Source organism: Ictidomys tridecemlineatus, chromosome 2 (genome assembly GCF_052094955.1).
Source record: "Ictidomys tridecemlineatus isolate mIctTri1 chromosome 2, mIctTri1.hap1, whole genome shotgun sequence".
Classification (NCBI taxonomy): Eukaryota; Metazoa; Chordata; class Mammalia; order Rodentia; family Sciuridae; genus Ictidomys; species Ictidomys tridecemlineatus.
In genome coordinates, this window is record NC_135478.1 from 132,071,226 (window position 1) to 132,092,816 (window position 21,591).

Below are 21,591 nucleotides of genomic sequence, written 5' to 3' on the forward strand. Positions count from 1 at the left end.
TGTACATTACCTTATGTGCATATATGATTGCATAATCAGTGTGATTCTACATTGGGTACAACCAGAAGCATGAGAAGTTGTACTCTGATATGTATGATGTGTCAAATGCATTCTACTATTATGTATAACTAATTAGAACAAATAAAGTTTAAAAAAATCCCCATGTCTGTTTCTTATCAGCCATGTAACTTGAAATAATTCACATTACTTCTTTTTGGTACCCGGGATTGATCACAGGGGCACTCAACCACTGAGCCACATCCCCAGCCCTATTTTGTATTTTATTTAGAGACAGGGTGTTATTGAATTGTTTAGCCCCCTCGATTTTGTTGAGGCTGGCTTTGAACTTGCAATCCTCCTGCCTCAGCCTCCTGAGCTGCTGGGATTACAGGCGTGTACCACCATGCCTGCCCCACATAACTTTTCTAAACCTGTTTTCTCATTTTTAAATAAAATAATAGAGTCTACTCTACCTATTTTGTCTTAAGGATTAAAAACAGATATAGAACAAAGTATTGGAGATGTAATTCAGTTGTAGAGTGCTTGCCTAACATGTGGGAGGCCCTGGGTTCAATCCCTAGCACTGCAAAAATAATAAATATAAATAAATAACTAAATAAATAGCATGTATCAAAAGTACTCAACACAATGTCTAGCACATAGCAAATATTCAAATTAAAAGGATAATGAGTTTAAATTGTTGAAAAAAATTGGTCATTCATTCTATTTTCACATTGATTCTATATTTTCTCCCACTTGTAAAATTGAAATATTATTTTGTTTATTTATGTATTTATAGATAAAATCTTCATGTTACCATGCTTGTCTTGAACTCCTGGGCTCAAGTGACCATTCCTTAGCCTCCTAAGGTACTGGGACTATAGGTATAAGCCACCCACCCAGTGAAATATTTTTAGAACAATTTTTTATTCACTAATAAAGCCCGCTTATAGGTATTTATTTCTCATGTATACTTCATTTGTTTTATTAAAAATCAAAGCCTTAAAACGGGAGACCCTGCTGGTCCTCAGACTCTGATCCATCTTCATCTTGAATAATCTGGAAGTGGATGAAATTCATAAGTTTCCTTGCAGATTCAATACATGAATCCAACCATGAAGATTATTCTTCTTAAGTATTTCTTGGTAAGATATTTCAAATACATCTTAAAGAACAATTTCACAGAAACAGATGTGATTCTATTCTTGAAGCGTTCAACATGTACAACATTCCCAAGATTTTCAGTTTTTCCATGGACTTTAACCTCCCTCAAACTGTTTTTATTTAAAAACAGAAAAAAGGCAAAATCAGTGCAGAAAACCCTACTAGGGAAGGTACCAAAGTTTGCAAAACCAAAAATTCCACTTTCTAAGGAATGAGGGAGGTCCAAATTAAACTTCCAAGAATGTCTTTCTGCTGGTAATGATTTGACTCTTTAACTAAGACCAATTGTTCCAGCTATCAAGAAAACATGGCACAACTTGACAGCTGACCATGTGATCAGAGAGCTGAAATATTATTTTTTAATATCTTCTTTTCTGATTATAAGGCTGACATATAGTCTAAGAAGCCAACATAGAATATATTAAAAAAGTATTTCTAAATGTACAAATAATCTCATCACCGTAAATATTTTATTGTTAAATGTAGATTCATTTCTGGGCAATCCATTTTCATGGAAGAGGAAGTGGAAAGAAAAGAGTAAGGAAGAGAAAAAGTTTGCATGGTGGTGCACACCTGTAGTTCTAGCTACTCAGTAGACTGAGGCAGGAGGATTGCTTAAGTCCAAGAATTCATGACCAGCATAAGCAACCTAGCAAGATCCTGTCTCCAAAAAAGGGCAGGGGAATAACACCAGAGTTTTGAGATGAAACTAGATTCCCTCCTTCTGCTGGCATGTTGCAGGCTTTTGAACCACGATGCAAGAAAAGACCACTGACTCCAATTTTAAATCAAGTTAAAGCCAGCTTGTATTGTGTACACAAAAGCTGGCCAGTGACTGTCTCACCTGAAACCTGGGCCAGAGAAGAGACCCTCAGCTCTCCAGGAAAAAGGTTTTATAGCACAAAGAGTTGCAAAGGAGGGGGGGAGAACTTACAGCTAACAGGATTTTGACAAACATAATACAAAGGTAGATAGCAGGTTAATGATCTATGTGGCATGATATTTTAAGATAGGGAGTAAATTCAGATCCCAACATCAGAACTTATGAGGTGCCGCTGAGGTTTCAGAGAGGGTTGTTATTTGGTCAGGGGGAGCCAGGATTTATGAGGCACCACTAAGGTTTTAGAGAGAGAGGGTTGTTATCTGGTCAAGGAGACCCAGGCATGGGTTAGTTCAGAGAATGAGCAGGAATTCCAAACAAGCTTGGAAATCTCAGTAATTCATAGTAAAACAGAAATTAACTTTTCATGACTTTGTGATGAAATGGCTCCCAATCTTAAAATGGAATTAGGCTGGGTTCATCACAGGCCTCACCAACTTCCTTTTGGATTCTTACAAATTTGAAGAATAAAATCCTCAGACAATAAAGGTGTATTAAGAATTGTAATGCAAAAAACAACAACAACAATAAGAGAGCTCATGTAAAATAAATAAATAAAAATTTTTAAAAATAACAAAAGGTAGAGTGAACAAATTAGGATTTAAATGGGGGGAGAGATAACTGAGATTACCGAAGGGAAAGGGGGATGCTCTCAAGGGAGAGAGTGGATCCTCTCAGAAGAGAGGGACAGTATTCTTCTCCTACACTAATTTTATTGGAGGATCCCAGAGAAATTTCCAGAAAGCCCCATCCAAGTTCAGCTCTTGATTTTTGACTGACAGAAGGATGACATCAGACTTTTAAGTCCCCACTGCCATAACAACTCTAGGTCACTTTGGCCTATGCAGACCAGTTCTAATTGCTTTTTTTTTTTTTTTTCTTGGCACCAGAGATTGAACACAGGGGCACTCGACCACTGAGCCACATTCCAAGCCCCATTTTGAATTTTATTTAGAGACACAGTCTCACTGAGTTGCTAAGCACTGAGTTGCTGAGGCTAGCTTTGAACTCATGATCTCCTTCTTCAGCCTCCTGAGCTGCTGGGATCATAGGTGTGCACCATCGTGCCTGGCTGATCTCGTAGATCAGCGTCCACTAATCTGAGAAAACATTTGTCCTTTAGTTTTTTGGGATTGGCTTACTTTGCTTAGCATAATATTCTCCAACTCCATTTACCTGCAAATGCCATAATTTTACTCTTTTTTAATGCTGAGTAATATTCTATTGTATATGTATACCACTGTTTCTTTATCCAACTATCTACTGATGAACATCTACGTTAGTTCCAGTTTAGCTATTGTGAATTCAGCTGCTATAAACATTGGTGTGGCTATGTCACTATAGTATACTAATTTAAACTTCTTTGGGTATAGACTGAGGGGTGGTATAGCTGGGGTCAAATGGTGGTTCCATTCCAAGTTTTCTGAGGAATCTTCCCATTGCTTTCCAGATTGGTTGTACCAATTCACAGTTCCACAAGCAATGTATGAGTGTAACTTTTTGATTCTTAAACATATCAAGAACATATCTATAAGAATATAGATTTTATAGTTAGTAAGAATTATAGATTTTATAGTTAGTAAGAATTATCCTTATCTCTCTGAGTTCCAGGATCTGGTCTATGAAAAGGGTCACAAAATTCTCTCCCTTCAGGGTAACTTGAGTTCCTCTTATCAATGTTATTTTAGGCCTACATTTCTTTTGCACATAACAAGTAGTTTGCTAAGAAATGGGACATATCCTGGTCAGTCTAGCGAACAGTCTATCAGTTTTGCAGAAACACAATGAACCACCTTTTAGCCTGATTTTTTTATATTATTTTTTCTATATGCTGTTCTACTTTATTCTTTTCAATCTTTTTTTCCATATTTTTTTAGTTGTCAATGGACCTTTATGTATATGTGGCGCTGAGAATTGAACACAGTGCCTCACACATGCTAGGCAAGCACTCTACCACTGAGCCACAATCCCAGCCCCTCAATCTTTTTTTAAACCTTCTGTTTGTTTTGCCTTTAATTTGCTCCTTTTTATTTTGTTAAGTAGATAATGTAGGCTCATTGAAAAATTCAAGATGACCCAAGGTTTTTATAAGAAAACATTTTTTCAAATAAAAACATTTACTTTGGATTTATTTCAACATAATCCAGTGGGGTGGGGTAAATGGGGATTTAAAACAAATACAGCAAAAGTATCAATGAGTTGATGATTATTATAGCTGTGCAAGGGTACTTAAGGTTTATTTTAGTATTTGCTTTACTTCTGTTTTCATTAAAAATTTTATATAACAAGGGCTGGGGATGTGGTTCAGTGCTTGCCTATCACTTGAGAACCCCTGGGGGGTTCATTCCCCAGTACCTCAAAGAGTTAAGCCCCTATACTCATTTTTTAAAAATATTTTAAAATATATATATATATCAAAAACTTTAAAAACAAAAAAGTATGCTGTGTCATATCATATAAAAGTTCATTCAGGTTTCAGAAAACTAATTTTTTGAACAGAGAACTAATATAATGTATTGTTAACTGAATATAAAATTAAGCACTGGAGTGTAAAAAGAGAACTCTAAAGTATTAAAGCACTGGAGGTAGGTGACTAGTAGTGGGAAGGGAAGGGAAGGGGAGGGGAGGGGAGGGGAAAAAATCTTAGAGATGAGGCACTGTAGAACTGGAACTCAAACCTCTGAGGAAAGAGTTGGTTAATGCTGGTGAGAGGGTTGTGGATAATGGGGCTAGGTCCACCAGTTAGAAAAACAGATCCAGCCACTGCTACCAAAGGAATTGCTACTGCCAGAGTAAAGAAGTATTATTACTTGTGACCCTCAGAGGATCAAAAGTAGACAGGAAGGAGCATCTCCCAATGCCATTTTTCTTGAGTGCTCCCTATTAGCAAAGCCTAACAGGAAAGCTGAAGGTAAAGCAGAAACATTTGCAGAATTGCAACATTTATATCACAACTGACTGGCCATACTGTGGGAAAGATGTATGTATGGTGTGGGGGAGGGTAAAGAACGGTGGATAGATACGGGGTAAAGTTGGGAGTTCATAACCCACTTGAATCAAACTGTGAAAGATGATGTATTAAGAACTGTGTAATGTTTTGAACGACCAACAATAAAAAAAAAAAAAAAAAGAACGGTGGATAGGGGAGGTTGGGTTTGATCAGCACATGCTGTACACATGTATGAAAAATATCACACTGAATGCCATTAATAATATAATTATACATTTCAATAAAAATTAACTAATTAATGGGGAAACAGTATACTGGCACACTATTGCCTTTGCAAAGGTGAAATGGAGGCTAAGGGCAGGGACAGGAAGAGTTGCTTCCCTGTACCTTTCATACCTAGTGGATTTTGTATGTGTGAATATCTCACCCACTCAAAAATGGACTAGTTTTAAAGAGAAAAACAAAAAAAATTAAAATTGATTAATATTATTTCAAGAAGTATAATGTGGACCAGGTGCAGTGACGCATACCTGTAATCCCAGTGGTTTAGGAGGCTGAGGGAAGAGGACCATAAGTTCAAACCAACTTGGCGAGGCCATAAGCAACTGAGACCCTGTCTCAATAAAAAGGTGGCTTGTGGTTCTGTGGTTAAGTGCCTCTGGATTTAATCCTCATTACCAAATATATATATATATATTTTTTTTCTCTTATTTGCCAATTGACATTTATAGGGTACTAGGTACTATATGAAGCACAGAATAATGACCTAAAAAAAAATTCTGTTCACTGAGTCTTTTACAATTAAACCTAAAGATTGATGACAGCAATATACAATGGGTACTGCAGACATACAGAAGGACATTTAGTACAAATCAGGATGCCACGGGAAGGCATTCTGAAAAACAATATCTCTTGAGGAGATTAAAAGGGAAGCTCAGATGGAGGATTGTTTGAACTAAGGGCAAAATCCCAGGCAAAAGCAAAATGAAATTTAGGGTATAGTGAGGGAAGTGACAAAACACAAGTTGAAGATGAGCCAGAAATGTAGAGCCTTCTACACCATGATAAAGATTTGGATTTTGTCTTGAAATTGATAAGGTTAAATGAAAATGATAGTAAGATTTGCATTTTAAGAAAAAACAGATGATGTAATGAAGTATGAAAAATGAACAGGATGTTAATTAAGAGACTTTTCCTATAATCCAGGAGAAAAATGGCAAGGCTAAATTGAGTGTGGCAAACCAAAATAGCCAGATTTTTAGATATTCAGAAAAAAGATGTGGTAAAAGCTATACCATCAGATACTAGCCTTCTTTCAGACTTTTTGTGATAACAAGTCTTTGTTATTTCAGGGACCTATACATATGCTCTTTTATGGGTGGAACATTGCCCACTTTATCAAAACCAGATTCTTTATTTCTCTCTAGCAGTAAGTACCCTCTTCTTTTTCTTCAGTATACTTAGTACTTATTTTAATTCACACATTTGTATGTTTACATTTTAAACATATAACTCCTGCTGTAGAGGAACATGAAGGCAGGAACCATGTCTAACCACTGAATCTCTAGTATCTAATTCAGTGTCTGCAAACAGTAGGCACTAATGATTTGTTCAAGGAATAACTCATATGTTTATAAGTTAACATACGAGTTATTCTGGTCTTAGTGAACAGCATTATCCATCTATCAAGAAAGATGGATAATGATATTCACTAAGACCAGAAACACAAAGGAGGGGCAGAAATTAACAATTAGCTATTGCTTACTTTCAGGGTCCCATTAATCTAGGCACCTTGCTCCTCCAATTTCCCTGAACCTTCTCTCTTCCTTATTCTTGCCAATATCTTCCTAATTTTCTAGTCTTGTCGAAAAGCTCATCGTTTCCTTTTTTTCAAGTTACATTTCTTTAGAGACTTACTTCCCCCAAGTTGCTTTTTCTGACTGCCTCCAAAGTTACAGTCCCTGTCAGAAGAAAGAGAATTCAAAGTTTGGCACATGTATTGCCTACCTGGTGATAAATTTCTGAAATGCCAGCCTAGGAAAATCCCACCATAAACATGGAAACTCCATCCTCCCCAACACCTAGAACCCAGCATTGTCTGGGCAACTGTTTAAATGCAAATTGGAATGAATTAGAAAAAACATCTAAGACTGTATCCTCGTTATCTATCGATTGTGTTAGCCCACACAATTGACTATGTTCGTTTAAGCTCATTTCTTCAACTGTGAAATGGAGCCTACTCTCCTCAAAAGCTCAGATTGTCCAGGCTGGGTGATAACGAAGACGATATGATGGGCCTTTTAAAGTTTTGCAAACAGGTTGTGGACCAGAGAAAAAAGATCGCTCGGGCGCTAAGTGTTAAATGCATTCACATTCATTCTTAAATCTTCACAACAGTTCCCGAGGGGTGTAAATTCCGCGTTAGAATTTTTCTTGTGCTCTATTCAGCATTTCCCTCAAAACTTTAACCTAATGCATAAGAAAAACAAGGCAAATTAAAGAGGATTAGCGGGCCCCTGTCAGGGATCGGCGCCTGAAGAGAACATCGAGATCAGTCAGCCAAAACAGCGGATCAAAGTGTGGATCGCGCAACCCTGAATCTCAGTGCCCGCGGGATGCGAGTCCCGGTTGAGACGAAGAAATCCTCAGTCTTTAGTAGAGAGTCGCTTGAAGATGGGCCCCCGACAGCTTATTCCTACCCAAACAAATCTCAGAACCGACACTGAGAATGGGCGGGAAAGTCCAGACGCCAGAAATTACGCCACCGTATTGATCAATTCCGCTGTCGTTCCCAGTGTCCAGCCTCCTTAGCTCGCGGGCGATGTTTTCATTGGCTCTCCTTCGCTTTCATTGGTTCGCCCTCCTGTTCGTCAGGTTCCGCGCGCGGTGAGAGGTGGAGGGAACGTCAGTGTTGGGGCTGTAGGCCCCGCCTCCGCGTGCCGTGTGCAAAACACAAACAGCCGTTAGGGAGGAGGCGCCGGGGGCGGGATTCTAGTTAGAAAAAGGCTCACTATTGGGCAGATGCCGGGGTTCAAACCAGCAAGGTGGGCGGCCATTGGCCGCAGTGGCGCGAGGCGGGCCCCGGTTATTGTCCCGACCGGCGGCGGCGATCGGAGCTGCGAGAGCGGCTGCGGCGGCGCGGGGCGGCAGCGGGTGGTCGCGCGGCCCAGCGAAGGCAGAGGCGGCCGAGACCATGGTGAGGGCGGGCGAGCGGCGAGGGTGTCGGCGCGGAGGCCGGCGTCAGTGTCGCTACCTGTGGAGTCGGGAATTGGCGGGCGTCGGGGCCGCGTCCGGCGGAGCCTCTCCCCGCTCTCTGGGGGGCCCGGGTCGCGGAGTCCGTGGTGGGTGGCTGCCTGATCGCTGGGCAGGGCCAGGTCGGGTGCGTATTCTGCCCCGAGCAGAGCAGATCTGTCCTGATCCGGTCGGCCCAGCGACGACAGAAACGTCAGAAACGTCGCACACCAATCTGAAACGGGAACGCCAGAACCCAACGGCCGGATCTGGCTTGGAAAGACAGAAACAAGTGCTAGTGCGCTGACGCACGAATGAGGTCAAGCAGGAGCCGCTGTACAAGTTAGAAGTCTTTGGCGTTGTTTGGTTACGTAATCTCCGGGCCATAAATTTGAGGTTTTCTGCGAAAGGGGCTTGTATTCGTGGTCCTTTGAGTCAGAAAGAAGGGTATTACGAACCAGAACCTCACGATTTGTTCTAGGTGATTGCATGGGTTTGAGATGAACGGCCGTTATCCTCTTGACTCCCTTGCAGTTGCTGTTTATTCACTGTACAACAGTGCTTCCTTTGCCTCTGCTGATTTTTGATCTTACATATTTTTTATTATGAAATCCAGATCTATTTAAGACAAGTGAGTTTTTTAAAAAGTGGAAGTAAATAAAAACTTCATTTCCTTTGTAAAATTGAGGAAAGGACGAAAGTGTCAAAGGATAAGCTGTATGCATTGCATTTAGTCTGTAATAATGACACTTTTGCGGAATCTTATTTATGTCGGTATTCCTGCTTTAAGCATCCTAGGACGTGTAACTTCAACTGGAGAGGCCTGCCTAAAAGTTAACCTCAGGTTTTCATTTGTTTGTGGGTGTTTTTGTTTTGCAGTGCTGAGGATGTCTTTTCTCATACCACAGATAGTATTAGATGACATATCCTATCCTATGCTTGAGAATGACACGTGTGGAATTTAATAGACGGAACACCTAACTATAAGCAGATTGGTCAATCGAGGACACAGATTTTGGTTATTGTAAAATTCTCAAAAGTAGAATTGAAATAGAACTTATGAATAATTGCCTCCAACCTCTGGAATTTATAGTTTACTATTATATTTCCCAAACTGAGGTGCAGGTTACGTCTAATCTGTAAATTGCCTCAAGCTGATGATTTTCATGAACCTTGCTATTTTTTAAAGATGTTTTTCCATCTGTAGTTATATGTATTGGATATACATTTACCAGTAGCTAAAAATACATAATCATTAACATAAAAGTATTGGAGGCATGGAGTTGTCATTCTTGAAAAGATTTTAAACTTGAGGGGGAGTAAATATGTATCTATTAAATCAATATGAAAATATCCAGTGTCCAAGTTTTTCTGAGTGAAATATACTTCAGCGTGCACCTTATCCTTCATATATATAAATAAATTTTAACCAAGGGGTTTAACGCATTAGTGATACATTCATTTCTTAGAATAATAATTTTTATGTTGCTTATTTTTTTTTCTCAGTCATCAGCTATATGAATGTATACAATTGGGAGGATATACAGTTTGAGGGAGTTTTAGAAAATAATTGTACAATTATTGTACAGAAAATTGTACTTATGTACAATTTTATATTCAGACAGGTTTAATACCATAAAGATTTGTTTTTGTTAAGTGTAAAAGATATATCTGGAAGGCTGAGATGGGAGGATCACAAATTCGAGCCTGGCCAGTCTCAGCAATTTATCAAAGCCTACCCTTAGCAACTTAGACCCTGTCTCAAAAAATAAAGAGGGCTGAAGAATGTAGCGCCCCTGGGTTAAATCACCAAGTACCAAAAACAAAAAAGAAAGTAATATCTGTGGAGTCTCCAAACCTTGGAAATAATCATTTAATAATTTAATGCACTTGATATATTGAGGGTTTGTTTTGTTTTTAAAATGGGATCTTGCTATATTGTCCAGGCTAGTGTCCCTGGGTTCAAGCAATCCTCCTGCTTCACCTCTCCAAAGAGTTGGGACTATAGGCATGTGTGCCATCACACCCAGCATATATTAAGACTTTTAAAAACTGATTATAGTCAGGCCTGGTGGTGCTTGCCTGAAATTCAAATGACTTGGAAGGTAAAGAAATAAGAAGATCAAAAGTTAGAAGCCACCTTGGCAACTGGTTGAGACCCTGTCCCCCCCAAAATAAAAAGTACTGGGAATGTACTCAGTGGTAAAGCAACCCTGAGTTCCACCCCAGTGCCAAAAAATAAAAGCTGATTATACATTTACTTCCTTAAAATGCAAGTAGAATGGCAAATAGAACAAATTTAAAACAAATTTAAAATTGCTTAAGCAGAGTAATTATAACTATCAATTGAGAAGCCTGGGGAGTTTTGTGGTTAGTAGCTTTTAGTTAATAACTAGTTCTTTCTTTTTTTAATCAAGTTACGAGGAGACAATGATTATAATTTTAGATTCATGTACTACTTAAGAGGATTTTACATATTTTTTACTTGTATAAAGATGAAAGGGGTTTTTAAAATTTAGTAGATGAGAATATCTTATTAATGGAGATGACTTCAAATAAAAGATGATGCAGTATCTTTTTCTTACGTAGCAATATAGTCAGAAATTATTAAAATATTGAGGCATCCTCATAGAGAAATCTGGAATTTAAGTTCTCCCTAGTAAATGTAAATCTTGCTAAATTGTTTTAATGTAAGAAAGAGAATGTGAATTGATTTGTAGATGGGTTTTTCCTGCTAATACCTGCCCAGATGGTGCTATTTCATTCTACACTCCTCCCCCCCATCAAAACACACAGGATTTGGGGAAATTAGCGTTTGATCCATTGAGACTTGCAGACAAGACGAGGTTGATTATAGATAAAAATAAATTTTTAAGGAAGGCATTACATAGAGAATATGCCATCTCAAAATTTGCCTTCTGGGGCTGGGCCTCAGTGGTAGAGCGCTCACCTAGGATGTGCAAGGCACTGGGTTAGATCCTCAGCACCACATAAAAATAAATAAATAAAGGTATAAAAAAATCACATCAATATTTTAAAAAAATATGCCTTCTAATTGAAAGTATAGACTCTGAAGCTACCAACCCTGTAAACTGTCTATTTTTTTTACAAGGTTATTTGTTTGTTTTACAAATTTAAATGGCAAAATCAAGCCAGACCAATGGCACATGCTTGTAGTCCCACCTACTTGGGGAGGACTAGACAGAAGGATTGCAAGTTTGAAAACAGCCTTGGCAATTTTGCAAGACCCTATCTCAAAAACTAAAAAGCGCTGGGGATGTGCCACGGTGATAGAGAATCCTTGGGTTCAATCCCCTGTACTATTAGAAAAAACAAAAAAAGCAGAAGCAAGTAATAGAAAAAAGAAAATTGAGTTTCTCTCTTAAATGAAATCTCATAACTTTTGCACATACACTGCCTTTGTTACATAGAAATAGGATTTGTAGATTCTGTATCATTATACACACACACACACCTCATTTGTTATAACTGCTTAGTAATCCACTGTATTTAGATACCATAATTATTTATATAATTCTCCTACAAAATGGACATTAAGGTTATTTGAAAGCATTTATTTTCTATCAGTCAAAAGTAGGATTTGTTTAATCCCTTTAATAGAAGTTTATGTATGTGGTAAAATCTATAACAATTTTTTTTTTAAACTGGAAATAGAACCTAGGTATACTCTACCATTGAAGTACATCCCCAGCCATTTTTTTCTTTTTTTTTGAGACAGGGTCTTGCAGACTCGCTCAGGGGTCTTGCTAAATTGCTGAAGATTACCTTGAACTTGTGATCTTTCTGCTTCAGCCTTCCTAGTCACTGGGATTACATGTATGCAACCATGCCTGGCTCCATTTTTAAAGAGTCCTGTTTAGTGATATTAAGTACATTCACATTGTGCAGCTATGCTATCACCACCATTTATATCAAGAACTTTTTCATCTTCCCGAACTGAAACTACAATTAAACAAAAATTCCCCCAGCCCCTGGCAAGAAATTCTACTTTCCAGCTATGAATTTTACTACTCTATGATCTAAGTGGAGTCATGCAGTATTTTTCCCTCCCCCGCCACCTGCCCACTTTTTTTTTTTTTTTTTAATGGTACTAAGGATTGAATCCAGGGCCTTAAACACACTAACACCAGCTCTACCACAGAGCAATACCCCTTTTTATTCTGTTTTGAGACAGGATCTCACTAGGTAGCCCAAGCTGGCCTTGAATTTGGAATCTTCCTGCTTCAGCCTCATGAGTAGCATATACCACCACACCTGGCTAGTATTTTGTCTAATGGTTATATTTCACTTAGCATAATGTCCTCAAGTTTCATTCATGTTGCAGCATGTATTGGGATTTTCTTTTCAAAGCTAAATATTATTCTATTATATATTTTATTTTGTTAATCAATGGACAGTTTTATTTTTCCTTTTGGCTACTGTGAATAATGCTGCTGTAAATATGGATGTATAGATGCCTGTTTTGAGTTCTTTCAATTTGGGGGCATATACCTAGAGTTAGAGTAGTTGAATGTGTTTTATCTTTTGAGGTTTTTCCTCCCGCCCCGCTCCTTTGGTAACATACTTATTTCTTCCAGAAGAGCTATAATTTAAATGTTTCTGTGAAAATAATGTTATATTGACATTTTAAAGAAAGTTTTTAAATATGTAGTATTTCAGGTATGCATAAAAGTTACTGATTTGTAAAAGTCATGGATCAGAAAGTTGAAAAATATGTTCAAATTCTAAAATTTAGAATTTTGGAGTATTACACTTTCAGTAGATGATAATGTTTGATATCTTTTTATATAAGTTAATTAAAGGAGATATATTTACAAAGGAAGAAAGGAGATCACCTAGATATTTTTAGCTATCTAAAGTAAAACTAAAAGTTTTTTTCCTTTTTTTTTTTTTTTTTTTTGAAGTAGCATTTTAATTCTTCATCCAATACTTTTTTTTTTTTTTTTAATGTAGGCTGGAGGCAAAGCTGGAAAGGATAGTGGGAAGGCCAAGGCCAAGGCAGTGTCTCGCTCACAAAGAGCTGGACTACAGGTAATGAATGTGTGCTGTTATAGTTCATTTTTAAATTATTTTCTTTATTGTTGCATTTCATGACCCATAAGAAACATTTTTAAACATGGAAGTTGGAAGTTCAGACTAAAATTTAAGTTTAGTTTTATCCTTTTGGTAATGGTGAAAGTTTGAGTAAATGGGTGACCCTAAAGGAAGAGGGAAGGGAACTTAAATTTGATGCACACATTGTGTATTTTAAGGAACCATGTAAATTCTCAATTAGAATTTATTTGAAGCATATTTAATTTGAAGTGTTATGGAAGTCAGATGGTTTAAAAACAAATTAACATATACTTAGAGTGGGATGAGAAGGAATAAAAAGTATGTGTGCAGAAAATGAATGGAGAGTAAGGGCTTAAAGGCTTAGAACTTAAGGCACATAGACATTTGTAGTAGGGTTATATTATGAGTTAAATTTAAGTGGGATTATTTTGAAGTTCACCAAAAATCTTATGTGGAAATGTCCAGAAGTTGGAAACATGAATCCAGCTTTCTAAGACTAGTTATAGAATTACAAACTTGAGATTATTTGTGTAAAATTGATAATTCATTCTGTAAAAAAGCTTCCTAACCTGTAATTGAGAAAGGAATACAAGGATTCATTGGTAGATCCAAAGACTGATTCCTCAAGAGGTAGTATTAGAATACCAAATAAAGCAGGATTTAGACTACAGTATTACTGTAGCACATATACATATGAAGTGTACATATACATATGTAAGTGTAATGTGTAATACATTTAATGTGTACACTTATATATGTATAGTAGTACTACCTATTCTTATTAAGTATGTATACATATTAAGTGTACATATATGTATGTGCACTTAAATACTATGTTATCATTCCCCCTGCTCAAAATAGAGTTCTTTCTTAATTATAGCTCTCTGTTATATACTGACTGCTATAGCAGATACACAGTTCTAATGAGGAAGAGAGAAAATAGCCAGGCACCATGCACCTGTACTGCCAGCTACTTAGGACAGGCAAGAGAATCTTAGGTTTGAGGCCAGCGTGGGCAACGGAGCAAGATTCTGACTTTTGAAAAGAAGTCAGTGATGACCTCTGAGTAGTATTGATGCCTACAAAGAAAGATTTTGAGATCCTACTATGTGCCAGACAACATACTACTCACTAAGAATGCAAAAAGGGGAATAAGGTATGGATTTTTCTTTTAAGAAGCTTATAATCAGTTAGGGGAGCAGGGAATGATTTTTCTCCTTATCTGGAAGTGACTGCTAGACTTCAAGGGCAGTATTTTTTAGAAGTCAAGTCTAGTTGGAGAAATGATGACAAGAAAGTAAGGGATTAGGGAATTTTTTGGTTTTTCTGTTTTTTGCCGTATTAGTGATTGAACCCAGTGCTCTCTACCACAGAGCTACATTCCCAGCCCTTATTTTTAAATTTTTTAAAATATTTATTTATTTAGTTAGTTAGTTAGTTTTTAGCAGGCACAACATCTTTGTATGTGATGCTGAGGATCGAACCTGGGCCGCACACATGCCAGGCGAGCGCACTAATGCTTGAGCCACATCCCCAGCCCTATTTTTTAAATTTTGAGGCAGAGTCTCAGTAACTGTGGAGGCTAACCTCCTGTGATCTTCCTACCTTAGCCTTCCAAATAGCTAGGATTACAGGCACATATCACAGTGCCCAGCAGGGTTTGGGATTTGTTTTTAAATTTTGCCTTTGAAAGGAGATTTGTAGATCAACTAGAAGTAGTTGCTGTAGAATATGGGAAATTTTTAAGTGTAGTTTCAGAAAGAAAGGAGCCAATGGAAAGGAAATTATTGGAGTTGTTGAAATAAAGGCATAGTGAAGGGGTGAGGAAGATAATAAATGCTGGGAGTGATTGAATGGTACAGCTCGGTGGTAATGTGTGTGCTTAGCATATGCAAACACCTGTGTTAAATCCCTAGCACCAACAGAAAAGGGAAAAAAAAGAAAGAAGGAAAAAGAAGGGAGTAGGTAAGTCAAAGGATAAATGAAATTAGGATACTTAGTTTAAAAAAAAAAGAAAAAGAACCACAGTGAGAATATGGTATTGATTTTTCTTAGCTGTCAGGTCTTCTCTTAAAACTGAGGAACAAACAGAGTTAGGGTAGAGGAAGGTAATGAAATTTTAAAGTCACATGTAGTTGTGTGAAGGAATTGACTAGATATGAATATGATCATTGTGCCATGTTTGACACGTTTCTCTTTATTATATAATTAAACTTTCTATATTGTACAGGGGCATATTACTAGGACATATAGTCCTTGGCAACTATTAATTGCCAAATAGGTTTGATTTCCAATACATGTGACCAAGTTTGTTTGTTTGTTTTATTATTTTATTTATTTTTCATGTCTTCATACATGAACTTTGGATAATGATGTCCATCCATTCCACTATCATTTCTAACCCCATGCCCCCTCCCTGCCCCTCCCACCTCTCTGCTATTTTTATGATTTTATATTGTATTCATATTATTAAGCCTTTGATTACAGCTCAGTGATATAAAGTTAGAATTGTATAGTGCTTCCCAATGAGATATTTTTCTTTCAGTTTCCTGTGGGCCGCATCCACAGACACTTGAAGACTCGTACCACAAGCCATGGACGGGTGGGTGCCACTGCTGCCGTATATAGTGCTGCGATTCTGGAGTACCTCACTGCTGAGGTTTGTTGGGACATATCTTGTATATGGGATTCCAAAACATTTTCTAAACTAAATGGATGAAACCATCAAATATATATCCAAAAAGACATATGTACTCTTTAGTTTATTTTTTTTCCTTCTTTTTTATTTTTGCCTTTATTTTATTTGTTTATTTTTATGTGGTGCCCCCCTTTTTAATAGCAGTTTTAGATGTATCTTATAGGCCTGTCACCCAGTGTGTGTTAAAAAGAAACTTTGTATACTTATTTTTATACTTAAGCAAGGCCCAGGAGTCTAGACTTTTTTTTTTTAATATTTAGTTTTTAGTTACAGGCGGACACAATATCTTTATTTTATATTTATGTCATGCTGAAGATCAAACACAGTGCCTCACGCATGCTAGCCCAAAGCTCTACCTCTGAGCCACAACCCCAATCCCAGGAGTCCATACTTTTAGCTGATCTGACTAGGGTATAAAATACTGTACTAATTAAGTAAACTCTGAAGTATATATATATAGTAGAGTGAACAGTAAATATTTGTGATATTTAACTAACCTCTTAGTTTATGAAGATTGGAGTAGAGTAAAGATTTGCCGAAGTGATGATATATAAAAATCAAAAGGTGAAGGGAATATAATATAGTTAAGTGGTAGAATGCCTACCTAGCATGTGCAAAGCCCTGAGTTCAATCCCCAATACCGCTTAAAAGAAAAAAAAAAAGCTGGGTGCAGTGGTGCACTCTTGTAATTCCAGCCGCTTGAGTGGCTGAGGTAGGAAGATCATGAATTCAAAGGCAACCTCAGCAACTTAACACAGCTGTCTCTAAATAAAATATTTTTTAAAAGGACTGGAGATGTGGCTCAGTGGTAAAACGTCCCTGGGTTCAATCCTCCACCTCCTCCAAAAAATCACAAATATTATTATGATGATATCAGAAATAAAAAGACCTGAAGATCTAGTCAGTCTTGGTTCTCTGCATGGTTGTACATAGATTGATATTTTAGGAAGATAGATTATTTGGGCAAGAGTTTTTAATTCTTGGATCTTGGATTACCACTTTCGTCTGCAATGAAACTCCTTCAGCTACATTCCAGACCAGGCAAGTAATTTGAGTAGCCAGCAAGTCAAGTGGTATGGATAGATAGCAGATCTATAAAAAGGGAAAGTTCTTGCTTGATGATGTGGATAACTAAACAGGAATTTAGGTTTAACCTGTGTGTCAGTTATTGTTGCTGTCATTTCATTATCATCTTCAAGTCTTCTCTGTCCCATTGGAGATATAACATTGAATTACATATAGTTTTAATTTTTTTTAACTTTTTTTTAACTTTGTTGTGGCATTAGCAAGGGATTTTACATGGGCACTATAATGTTATTTGCGGAGCCCTTTCTCCCTTCTCCATTTTGCACTAGTTTTTGTTTAGCTACAGACTACACAAGGGAGTAATTGTACAGTAATGTTGAGGCATAATATTGTGGCTTATAATGTTCAAGTCTTATCTAAACTCCCATTTTCTTTATCCTTTGGAAATGGTTAAATTTTTTTAAGTTAAGATTAAACAGGCTATGGGTGTAGCATCGTGATAAAGCATATAACTAGTGTGCTTAAAGCTCTGGGTTCAATCCCAGCATGAAAAGAAAAAAAAAGATTAGAAAATAAAATATACTTTTAAAAGCAGTCAACATATTTCAGAAATTTCAATTTGGAATTTTAGTCATTCAGTAAAGGTAAATTACTGAAATCTAAGCCAAGAGTTTAGGTCAGGAATAATCACTTTTCAATCTTTGCTTTGCACTAGAGTCATTTGGAGAACTTTCAAATGGGCTTCATTTCTCAAACCAATCAGAATCCCTAGAGAGAATGTGGAGGGTACTGGTGGTTTTAAAAACTCAACAGTTGATTGTGATATACACCTAGTCTTAACTACTGCTCTATTTAAATGAGGAGGCACTGTGTTTTTTGTATTACTTTCATTAAAGGTATGATAATGCCAGTATAACAAAAATGCAGTATTATGGCTAACTGAAACTTTGAAATTTCTCTAGTTAAAAATTCCCATTATAGTGTGAAAGGATTCTAGCTTATAGCCTATGGATTTATAGAGATCATTAACATTAAAACTTGTGAATAAGAAATTATTTTAAATTACATTTTTAAACTTTCCCTTTTTTGAGTATTAATAAGTAAATTCCAGCCATTAAAAGAAATGAACCACCAGATAGACTACATGATTACCTTTAATTTCTTTCTATATACAAATAGGCTTTGCTCAAGTTTCTGTTTGTTTCAGAGAATGAAAAAGGGTCAAGTGAATATAAAAAGGGTCAAGTAGGGGCTGGGGTTGTGGCTCGGTAGTAGAGCGCTCACCTACCACATGCAAGGCCCTGGGTTTGATCCTCAGCACCACATAAAAATAAATAAAGATATTGTGTCCAACTAAAAAATAAATATTAAAAATAAAAATTTTTTAAAAAGGGTCAAGTAAAGTAATGAGAGTTCTATGAAAGCATCATAGCAATATAGGAAAGAAATAGTGCACTGAACTCTTTAAACATTTTGTCTTTCATTTGATAAGTTATTTCATGATTTGCCTTGTAGGTGCTGGAGCTGGCAGGTAATGCTTCCAAGGATCTCAAAGTAAAGCGTATTACTCCACGTCACTTGCAGCTTGCAATCCGTGGTGATGAAGAGTTGGATTCTCTTATCAAGGCTACCATAGCTGGGGGTGGTATGTATTATTAAACTTAGATTGTTATTGGTCTTTCTAACAAGTATATCTAGATCAATGATCCTTTGCATTTGAATGACTAACTAGAAAGCATATAAAATTTAGTTTTCCAAATTTTAAATCTGTTATTCCCCAAATCTTAAATCTGTTATAGTTCTAGGCTTCTTTTCATGGTGATTTGAATAGATCTGAATAAATATTTGTTTTCCTTGTAGTCACATATAATACTGTTTTAGCTAGTCTTTATCTAATAAGCCTGATGTTTAAAAATATTTTCCATTATCTTTAAAACTATTTTTTTTTAATTATCTTGAGAAATTGCTTAACATGATACCTTTGAATGGGCTAAAATACTGGAAATAGGTCAGGATCAACAAAAGAGGTAATTTGGTGATTCTTATTTTTTTGGATTATTCTTATAGAACCTCATGAAAGCTATTGTTACTCATTTCTAAAAATTCACATTAAATCAACTTTACCTATAATTTTAGAAGGGTTCACAGATCCTTAGGGGTAGTACTTAATGTAGATACCTTAATAGGAACAGAATGTGGAAAGGGACTTAAGTTTTTTTCTTTGTATATTTGCTCTTTTTTGCTCGAGGCTCTAAGGTGTTAAGATGTAGCCAGTTAATCTGGGCATGGAGAAGGCATGCCCAATGGCTTCGGAGACTGAGATGGGAGGATAGTAAGTTCAAAGACAGCCTCAGCAATCTAGCAAGGCCCTAAGCTACTAAGTGAGACCCTGTCTCAAAATAAAATATAAAAGGGGCTGGGGATGTGGCTCAGTGATTAGGCACCCCTGAGTTCAGTCCCTGGTACCAAAAAAAAGAAAAACATGTAGCCAACTAAAAAATATTTTTAATAATAACTTGTTTTACTTTAATTTCGTTCTAGGTGTGATCCCTCATATCCACAAATCTCTGATTGGAAAGAAGGGACAGCAGAAAACTGCTTAGAGGGTTGTTTTAACCAATCCTCTTCCTCCCCGTCATTGTACTGTAACTGGGACAGAAGATAACAGTGGGGATATGTGGAATTTTTAAAAACAGTTAAATGGAAAGGCATAGACAATTACTGTAGACATGCTAAAAGAAACATTTGTATGTTCTTAGACTCAAAGTTTGATAAAGTACCTTTTCATGTGGTGACAGTGTGTGTTGATTGGCTAGGTTTCTCCCATATGTTTTATACAAAAATGGAATTGATAAACCATTTTTTACAAAATTATTGTCTCAAAATTGTTCTGTTCATGATGTATTGAAAATATTTTGCTCAGCTTTTGAAATTTTTTTAAATCATAATCATTATTCAGAATAGTCTTAAAGTAGAAATTGGGAATATAGCTTTATCATGATTGATATTCCATGTTATATTGAATGTTAGACGCTATCAATTTGTTGTAATGCTCCATTATCTTATTATATACCACTAAGAAAGGAAAACTCCTTGAATTAATACCATCAATTATAGGATACATCTCAATTTCAGAGATGTTAGAATATGGAAAAATATGCATTTTATACCGAAATGGGGTAGTAGATTTACTGGAATCCTTTACTGAGTACTTACCACGTGCCAGGCCCTGTGGTCAGTGCTTTACTAATCAAGAAATCTTATCCTCACATTATAGACATGGTTCCTGAGGTTCACAGAAATTAAATGATCTGCCAAAAAATATTTAGGACTAACAGAATATACACCTAGATCTTAATGACTCTAGAGCCCACACCCTTACCTGGATTTAATGTTAGATTTATCAAACCTTTCTGCTTTTGGCTTAAAATTCCAACTTTTGGTGGTCTTTTATTGATATAGTAACAGTAATTTGTACAATCTTTTAAAAATTATTTTTTGTTGTCAGTTTCTAAATAACTGTTAGAAGATTTAAGTTAATGTACTAATTAATGGTCCATCAGAAAATTCTATTTTTCTGTCTGGAAATCTTCATAAAGAAGGAAATTTTTGATGTTTTATAGTATAACACTATCAAAACAAAACTCAATTTTAAAAATATTTTATTATGGAAATCCTCACAAATACACAAAAATAAAGAGAACAGTATGATTAAGCCCATCTTCCAACTTCAGTAGTTGTGGTCAGTCTTATTTATCCATATCCTCACCTACTCCCTACCAAATGGATTGGTTTGAATCTCATTATAGTTATAATGTTCTCATATCTATATACTTTAGAGAAGTACTTAAACATCTGTGTAAATGAGAGACATTGTCTTAAGATGACTAAAACATTTTTTAAAATGATACTGTACATTCAAATTTTCCACTCTTTTTGTGTATGTGCAGTACTGGATATTGAACCCACAGCCTCACACTGGCTAAGCAAGTGCTCCACTGCTGAACTACATCCCTAACCTTTTTCATTTTATTCTGAGACAAATTCTTGACAAATTGCCCTGGCTGGCCTTGAACCTAATATCCTCCTGCCTCAGCCTGCTGAGAAGCAGGGATTACAGAGTGTGCCAGTACACCTGGCTATCACACTTTTTTTTTTTTAATAGTTGATTTGTTTGAATTAGGATCCAGATAAATCTCTGTATCTTAGATTTTGTTGGTATCTCTTAAGTTCCATTTTAATTTTATTTTTTGAAGAAACTGAGTTGTCCTATAGAACTATCCCTTTAGTGTGGATTTTACTAAACACATTCTAATGATGTCGTTTTAGATTTTCCTATCTTCTCCTTATATTTCCTGTAAAATATCATTAATCTAGAGGGCTTTTGTTGTTGTTGTTGTTACTTTTAAGATTGATGATGAGTTCTGATACTGCCAGCCCATTAAAAGTTCTGTCAGCTTCTCCCCTAATGGTTTTGGCTAGCGTTAGTGATACTTGCCCAGATCCAGGATTCCATTAGGGATCGCCAGCCAATGATATCACATCATTCTTCTGTATCTATTAGCT

The 21,591-nt window shown here is 36.5% G+C and overlaps 1 protein-coding gene and 1 pseudogene across 1 annotated transcript; one reads left to right on the forward strand and one right to left on the reverse strand.

Moving 5' to 3' along the window:
- Positions 1-941: 941 nt before the first annotated feature.
- Positions 942-8,189, reverse strand: LOC110597547 (ribosomal protein eL22-like; annotated as a pseudogene).
- Positions 8,057-19,817, forward strand: H2az2 (H2A.Z variant histone 2). The gene is made up of 5 exons (XM_005319250.5): positions 8,057-8,190; positions 13,200-13,277; positions 15,847-15,960; positions 18,541-18,670; positions 19,567-19,817. The coding sequence occupies exons 1-5, from the start codon at positions 8,188-8,190 to the stop codon at positions 19,626-19,628; spliced, it is 387 nt and encodes a 128-aa protein (XP_005319307.1). The 5' UTR covers positions 8,057-8,187; the 3' UTR covers positions 19,629-19,817.
- The last annotated feature ends 1,774 nt before the right edge of the window (positions 19,818-21,591 follow it).

Excerpts from the sequence above, each read along its gene's own strand:
- H2az2 (XM_005319250.5), top strand. Across the intron at positions 13,278-15,846 it reads CACAAAGAGCTGGACTACAG|TTTCCTGTGGGCCGCATCCA; the intron begins GTAATGAATGTG and ends TTTTTCTTTCAG. Across the intron at positions 18,671-19,566 it reads GGCTACCATAGCTGGGGGTG|GTGTGATCCCTCATATCCAC; the intron begins GTATGTATTATT and ends ATTTCGTTCTAG.